The sequence below is a fragment of the Apis dorsata genome, unplaced genomic scaffold, assembly GCF_000469605.1.
Source record: "Apis dorsata unplaced genomic scaffold, Apis dorsata 1.3 scaffold_22, whole genome shotgun sequence".
NCBI classification, from domain to species: domain Eukaryota; kingdom Metazoa; phylum Arthropoda; class Insecta; order Hymenoptera; family Apidae; genus Apis; species Apis dorsata.
The window spans coordinates 88,359-96,604 of NW_006263324.1; the positions used below are offsets into that span (position 1 = coordinate 88,359).

General features: G+C 25.2%; 2 protein-coding genes across 4 annotated transcripts in view; one reads left to right on the forward strand and one right to left on the reverse strand.

The window, feature by feature from the left end:
• The window catches only part of LOC102675891 (dnaJ homolog subfamily C member 3), a 3,720-nt gene extending 2,262 nt beyond the window's left edge, over positions 1–1,458 (forward strand). Inside the window, exon 6 of the mRNA XM_006607908.2 lies at positions 136–1,458. Coding sequence (XP_006607971.1) covers positions 136–554 — 419 coding nt within the window. The 3' untranslated portion in view covers positions 555–1,458. The remainder of the gene's footprint in view (positions 1–135) is intronic.
• A 791-nt stretch (positions 1,459–2,249) lies between these two features.
• On the reverse strand, positions 2,250–8,010 carry LOC102675751 (5'-nucleotidase domain-containing protein 3). 3 transcript variants are annotated; one of them, XM_006607907.2, is made up of 10 exons: positions 7,726–8,009; positions 7,359–7,611; positions 6,062–6,237; positions 5,534–5,761; positions 5,058–5,060; positions 4,844–4,984; positions 4,602–4,759; positions 4,343–4,529; positions 4,139–4,279; positions 2,250–3,893 (listed from the first exon to the last, which is right to left on the reverse strand). In XM_006607907.2, exons 2-10 carry the CDS (start codon positions 7,555–7,557, stop codon positions 3,537–3,539), a joined length of 1,590 nt encoding a protein of 529 aa, XP_006607970.1. In that variant the 5' UTR covers positions 7,558–7,611; positions 7,726–8,009; the 3' UTR covers positions 2,250–3,536. The 3 variants fall into 3 exon arrangements, with proteins under 3 accessions (XP_006607970.1, XP_031366033.1, XP_031366039.1); XM_031510173.1 differs by having other exon boundaries at positions 7,359–8,009; XM_031510179.1 differs by lacking the exon at positions 5,058–5,060 and having other exon boundaries at positions 7,359–8,010.
• Between the last annotated feature and the right edge of the window lie 236 nt (positions 8,011–8,246).

An 8,246-nucleotide genomic window follows, 5' to 3' on the forward strand; every position in this document is an offset into this window, starting at 1 on the left:
AGTATTTAAAATATTTTTTCAAATAATGAATTGTTTAAAAAACAAATATATATAAAGATTAAAATGGGAGAACATATTATACATAGATTTATATTATTAATATAATTTACTAATATATTTATTATTTTAAAAAAGCTATTAGAGATTTTAAAGAGGCTTTAGAAATTGATATGAGTCTACAAAGAGCAAAGCAAGGTCTTCATAAAGCACAACAACGACAAAAACTTTCTGAATCTCGAGATTATTATAAAATTTTGGGTGTGCCAAGAACAGCATCTAAACGTGATATTATCAAAGCATATAGAAAAGCTGCACAAAAGTGGCATCCTGATAATTTTCAAGAAGGAGAAGAAAAGAAACTAGCAGAAAAAAGATTTATTGATATTGCAGCTGCCAAAGAAGTATTAACTGATGATGAAAAAAGAGCAAAATTTGATCAAGGAGAAGATCCATTAGATCCTGAATCAGGAAAACATCAACAAGGATTTAATCCCTACCAAGAGTTTCATCACTTCCATGGATCTCCCTTCCAATTTAAATTCCATTTTAATTAGTTATTTCTTTCATTTTTTATGGTTCTAGCTCAAATAAAATTCGTGATTTCATAATGTCGTTATGTATGCGACACAACTTTTGCTATTTTAGATAAAATTTCATTTTGCTAATCTACCTCGTCGGTAGTTATATGTTTTGCATCTGCATGGAATCAGAAGACTGTATGTGAAAAATTATTAATTGGTCAGTAAGTCAAAAAAGTGACAATTAATTAAAACGAATTATAAAATATGATTAAATTCTTATCTGAATCATATATAAATTATCTTACTATCATTTCTCATAACTTGTTATTGAAATTTAACATATACATAATGTAAATAATGCATGCACATAATTTAATTCGTTATTCATAATTTATAATATATGGATTTTTATAATAATTTTGAATAATTGACTTACTGAATAACATATTTGATGCAGACTGAACATAAAATTAGTTTTCAGCAATATTAATATTCTTTATCATCGATATATATATTTATATATAATAAATATAATAATATTTATATAAATATATATTCTATATATATAGATATAGATTTCGTACCATTGATATACGAAATAAAAATCGTGATTAAAGTCGCATTTTAAAAAAACTCTAGAACGTATGCCGAAAATATGCTACCTAACAGCCTTTGGCTGTGGATTATTAAATTTAGCTTGAAATTGTGCGATAATTAGATGAAGTAAATATAATTAAAGTCATTTTCATAATATAACCATCGAATACAGATACTTCAAGTATATAAATAAATAATACTGTGGACTGACTGTATTCGATGATAAAATATACATAAGACAGTGCTGTGTGTATGTTGTATTTGCATGAGTATGAGAGAACATTATGTAAATATACTGTATCTCTGATATTTGTTTAAATATATTTGAATAATTTATAAATATTATAATTTATATATATGTATATAAGTATATATATATATATACACATACACATTCATATATGACACATTATATATGTTGTACACATATAATGCTCTTAGATTCATATAGTTGCTTAATTTTATTATCAAATCCAACATGAATTGTAGCTATTATTATAAAATTATAATTAATTTATGTTATAAAACATTTACAATTTATCTTTAGTAAAAAATATTGAATTTTACTTACTTTATTTTATTTTATTTAATAATTTATAAACTTAGTTTTGATTGGATTTTATTTAAATTATTTTATATTTGTTTTATTATAAAAATTTTAAGAAAATAATACATAGTAAAAATGAATCAACTTTTATACTTGTTATACAACTTTTATTAAAACATTAGTTTTTTATTATTTGTTTTCAATTTATATTTTATGATATATTTCATAAATTTTATAATTATTGATGTAATTAGAATATTATCTGTGAGAAGAAATAGTATAATAAATAATAACATTTAATTATTATTAATAAAAGTCAATTAAAATAATATATATATATAGTAATATTTATATTTTACAATTTTATTTTTTTACAGCATTTATTAAACTTTAAATAATTCTAATTTCTAAAAAATAATAATACAAAAATATAATTAATTAAATAAATATAATAAATTATTTTGAATAAATTGAAATTTAATTTATAATAGATATTAATGTTATAAAAAATTTTGAAAAATAAAATATCAAAGAGTAAAATAATGCTAAATTCATGTTGGAAAAAACATCATACTAGCTTTGGATTTTGATTTGGAATTGATTTTTATTGATTAATCAGATCATTCATATACATTTGAACACATTTGCATTTAAACAAAAGTTCGTTATCAAAACAAAAGAAACATTATTCCGTTCTGATAAACAAAATATTAACAATTTTTCTTTTTTATATTAATTATAATATAATATAATTCAATGTAAATATATATATATATATTCTCTTTGCATATAACATAAATATTAAACTAAGTAACATTAATATGTAGAATATTTTTTTATTTTATTTTCAAAAATTTTTACTCTGGAATAAAAAAATAAAATCTCGGATCAATTTATATATTACGATTAAAGGAATGATTTCCTCATAGTTAGTTAACTTTTTCAGAAATTTCAAATTCACAAAAATTTTTTAGATAATTTACATAACTTTTATATAATATACTTTTCTACTGAATATTATAAGTGCTATTATAAGAAAATATTTTTTATTTTGCGAAAAAGATTGAAATTAAAATAAATGAATACTTAAAAAATAAAAAGACTCCTATTTTTCATAGCAGCAAAAATATTTTAGGTAGTAAATATAAAAGAATCAATTTATATTTGAAATTAAAATCACAGTTATTAGAAACAATCCTATTAACTTCAACTTTTATATTCTCTTATCATATATATATCATTGTACTTTGTTACAAAATATAGAACAATTTTCATATGGCTGTTTTACAATATTTATAGTACATATATATTGCGATTTGATAATGAATATTATTTTTAACACTTACAATTAGTGTAACGAATTTTGTACCTGAATAAATTACTTGTATCTATTTACCATAAAGAAAAAAATAATCAAATAGAACAGTTTTTAATCTTGAAAGTGTAGTACATTTTTTGTTTTACGTAGATTTTTTTTTTTTTTACTATTTTATTTTTTTTTAGCAATTTTTAGATATTTTAAACAATACCTGTAAACATAATGTATATAGATTTATTTATTTTGAATCTTTGTAATGGAATTTTTTAATAAATCAATATATATTATAATATTTTTATATAATTATAATATTTTATCTAAACAAAATTATCCATATATGTTATATGTAACAACATACTTCTTCGCAAAATTAACATATTAAGCAGTCTAATATTCTCTTTTTATCTACATAAAACGCAAATGCGTTTTAAATATTTATTTTTTAATATTTCTATTTCTTCTAGAATTTTCAATTGAAATATTGATTTTTGATTCATTTCTATCACATTTTAAAGCATTGGATGCTTCTAATTAAAAATATTAGAACTATATATTATACGAAATAACTTGTATATTCATGTGGCATTACACCTCTTCTTGGATAAAAAGTATGACTTGTTGAATATTCTAACAGATTCGTAATTGAACTCATATAAATGTCGGCAAATCTGAAAAGTCTTCTTGAAAAATATGTAGGATTATGATATGTTCTGAATACAGATCCAAATTGTTTATTAAATACTCGTTTTATCTCGTTTCTTAATTCATCTCTTTCTTCAATCCATTCGTTGAGTATCGTTTGTACATCTGGCCCTTCATAATCTTGATGTTCTTCAATTAATCCTGTTAGCATTTGTAACCAATTTGCATTTTCTTTAAATTTTGGATTATTTAACGTTGCAATTTCATGCTGTAATATATAAAAATATACTGTTATCTATATACAATAGATATATATATATATATAATATATTATATATATAAATAATATCTTAATTATATAAATAATAAATATATATAAATAATATCTTGAATAATCAATTTTTAAAAATAATAATTCTTATGAACAATAACAAATTTAAATAAAAATTTCATACAAATAATTATTTTAAATACATATATATATAATAAATTATAAATACATTGCAAATTTACCGTTAATTCTTTAATTATGGCTCCAGTTCGCCAACCATGTTCCAAAGTTACATCTGCTAAGTCGCTATAAGGATGATCTCCAAAATATAATACTTGATGTCCTTGCCATCCGGTCATATCTTGTAATTGTTTAACTGTGCCCTGATTTTAAAGCTAATATCAATCCTAGATATTAAAAAAGAATGTAAAACGTTTTATACATACTTCAAGGTAGATAACTCCTTTTTCAAGTTTAGTAACTCGATCCCACAGTTGTGTTTTATTAATTTCATCATATATTCTAAGAGGTCGAGATTCTTCTGTAAAGAATTTTGGTTTCCTTGCTTGTACTATTACTACATCGAAATAATCTTTCCAATCATCACCAACCAAGAATTTCATTCCAGTATCACTAAAAAATAATATTAATTGTATATAGTATTTTGTGCATTATGTTATTATTATCATTCATTATAATACTTACACAAAATGGAAAGGACTATTAGTTACTAGAAACATTTTTTTATTAGCTCTTTTAAGTCGATCAAAAAATCTTTTCAAATCTTTATTTTGTTCCAAATATTCAGAAACATTTTTTACCACCATTCCATGCATTATAGGATGACAACTTTGTACAGAATTCTAAATAAGAAATAATGATATCTATTTTTATCAAAAACCATTGTAATTAATTCTTTAACTTTTGTACAGATTTTTTTTTTTTACCTTTACATCTCTAAAAAGTATTTCAGGATGATAATCAATATGATTTCTAAGGAAATATTCCGTGACGTTACATAGAAGACCCATTTCTGGTACCGAAAATAAGTCAGCCAATTGAACCATTTTTGTCCGGTGCAATGCTTCCTAAAAGAAATTTAATTCTCATTATACATATAAAAATATATATATATATGTAGAAGTACAATGTAATACTTACTTTCTATATTTTATGTTGAAAAAATCCGTCATGAAAAACATACAAGTTGATGCGTGCAACAAAAACAAACAAATAGTCACTTCAATTATTATAAGTAAGTAAGTTCTATATATATATATATAGATAATAAAAATTTTAAAAGAAAGTTAAAATATATTCATGCATCTTTTCATATTATTAGTTGGATTTTATTGTTAATTGGATTTTTTATATTATCCTTTTAAAATATTTTATATATTTATATGTTTCGGATATAGTCACGAATGGAAAATAAAAAAAGTTGAAAAATATCATAAATTTCTATATCGAAACAAAAATAAAAATATTAAGATAAAATTATAATTTCAGGAAGATAATAATTACAGATAATAAAGAAACACAAGAAATCGCAATAGTAAACAATAATTTCTTTCATAAAGGAAGGGCATCGCACTTATAATTAATTAATTATCAATTATTCATTCAAGTATGCTTACATGAGAATGTTTATGTGGTGCCTCTACATAGGCGATTGGTATTATCCGGTTTTTATAGAGTCTAAGAACCTCGTCGTCGGGCACTGGATGTAAACCGCGATAAACGGCGCCAAATTGAATTTGCAAGAAGCTGTCGAGTTTTAGTAGCAGACCCTTTTCGATGTCATAATGGAGGCCACGAACAGCGAAATCCTTCTTGTACTCGAGGCTGCTGATTCCCTCGGGGTACTGTACAGCCGATTAAACGAGTTTGCGTCAAGTTTCAATTGAAATTCTCGTTCGGCCGTAATTGTCGTTTGATTTTCGAGAAAATACTCTTGATGAACTAAATTTCGCGAGCAGAAATGAGTTAGAAAGTTTCGTTCCCTAGTTTGAATTAGTAATCTTGCCGAGTTTGAAAGTTTGTCGCACGTTTTCACGATTGATTGTATTGTATACAGAGAATTTTTTCCGTTAATTGAAAAAAATAATTAGAAAATTAATGTATATATATATATATATGTATACATATATTATATTTTGATATACCTTGTATTTTTGAATAAGCATATCACGTCCAAGATTATATAGTAAATAATCCATGGATGGCTTGTAACAAGCCAAGGTATAATCATAATCAAATCCATATACTTGGACTTCTTTCAAGTCAAGCTCATTGCAAGAAAATACTCCTTTTGGATTCACGTCTTGGGGAAGTTTCTTAGCTGAAAAAAAATTGATTATATTTTAATTAAATTTCTATTTAAATTCGGAATTGAATAAATTTTATTTGAAATAAAAATAAAAAATAATAATTTGAAATATTTGTTTCACTTCTATCATCTTTATTTGGAAAATATCTGATATGAAAAATAATTCTTAAAAATAAAATCAGTTATAATAATAAATAAATTAAAGAGTTATTATTGTGATATTTAATATTATATCTTTTATCATTTTTTATATCTTATGTAGCATAATTTGAAATCAGAATAATAATTTTTTCCTGTTTAATGTTTCTAGATCATCAGATAAGTAATTCAAGATGAATACGAAAACAGAATATGATATATGATATAAAGATATGTGCGTGATTTTACATGTGACCTTGTACGAAGTGTTTTCAACTAAATAGCAAGGTAACACACGAAATTATTATTCTATTTCAATTCATGATAAGTCTGCAAATGCTCGAAATAAGATATTTCTTACCGTCCTAGATTTTTCTACCTAATTCATTTTGGATTTTTTTACCAATTAATCCTAAATATAAATTCTGATATACAAATTTTTTTCTAATAATTTTACTAAATAACACGTCAATAAACTGATATTTAAGTAATGTAGTTTCTGTAATTTAATGATTCAATATTGTATCGTATTTTATAATAGTTATCTTAAAGTCTATAAATCATGGTTATTAGTACTTGTAATAATAAGAACTCTTAATGGATTCAATGCATCGTATTGAAGATTTTGGAAATTTGCCAGAAGCAATTGATAATAATGTTCTTTCATGCAACAGATATGTAAATATATGCACATTTTCAAGGAAACAATCGATACAAGTATTTAATTTCATGATTAAGAATAAATCAAACACTTCCTGAAAAGGGGAATTTATTAATGTATCAATTATAATTTCCGCGTGTATAAATGACTATCAAGGTCTCGCGCCATTATCATCGATTTAAAATATCAAAGTATTTATAAGTGCGCATGCTCGGACTCAAATGGCGCGGCAGAACACATACAAGAATGATTGAGATAGAATATTACCGAGACTAGTGGAACTGAGAAGGACACCAAAGTAACATGGCTGCAGCAAGTGGCAACATATACTTACACTTGTACTTTTCACGTATCTTCTGGTAATTTTCGAGCATGATCTCACGTGATATTTGACCACGATTAAGGGCACGGTCACCAATGGAACGTATGGACACAACATGGCTGCTAGACGCGCGAAGTAACCAAGACGGTAAGACATTTTCAACGAGGATAGGCGATGCTACAGCGACGGCGAGGGTCCTCGTGTGCAGCATCACGAACGATTGGCGGGTATGCACCTATGATCACGGTGCTCAACGATTGGCGCTCTGCACGGCGGGAGTTTCGAATTAGTACAAGCGTGTTCGAGGCTTCAAACGTTACTGATCGACTGAGGCCGCGTGTTGTTTTTGACGTTATTACTTAATTATAATTGAGCATACCGACTTGCACGCACTCTAACAATAAAATTGCAGCCCTCTCTTTTATCTCTGTTCTTCTCATGGAATATACATCTCTTTACTCGCTATTTATATTCTCGCCTCGTGTGTACTAATAAATGTCGAATTGTACAGACTTCGCTTCGATACTGAAGCACGATAAGTGTATACGCACGCCACGTATGACCGACTATCACTGTCTGTTGCGTTCGCCTCGTTACGAGGGGATGAAGGGACTGTGTATGGTTCTGGTTCAATCATGTTTCACGCAACGTCGCTGATACATACGATCAACTGTCAAGTGGGGAAAGCGGTAATACCTGAAAGACGGAAATAGATGTAAATGTAGGAATATAATACGTAATACGTTGCCAAGTATATTTTCTTAAGTTTTGAAAATTTTTTGATTTATATGTATGTTAATCTATAATTATTAGCGAATTTTCAATTTGCATGAATAAATATTGATTATTTTAATATTATAAAAAGAAAGGTGAATATATTACCGAAAAAATTTTGAAATG

What these genes read in the sequence shown, in the direction of transcription:
- LOC102675751 (XM_006607907.2), bottom strand. Translation starts at nt 7,557, where the DNA reads ATGCTGCACACGAGGACCCTCGCCGTCGCTGTAGCATCGCCTATCCTC. An exon ending in TACTTTTTAGAGATGTAAAG is followed by an intron (nt 4,760 to 4,843) that starts GTAAAAAAAAAA and finishes TTTCTTATTTAG; the next exon opens with AATTCTGTACAAAGTTGTCA. An exon ending in AATAGTCCTTTCCATTTTGT is followed by an intron (nt 4,530 to 4,601) that starts GTAAGTATTATA and finishes ATTATTTTTTAG; the next exon opens with TGATACTGGAATGAAATTCT.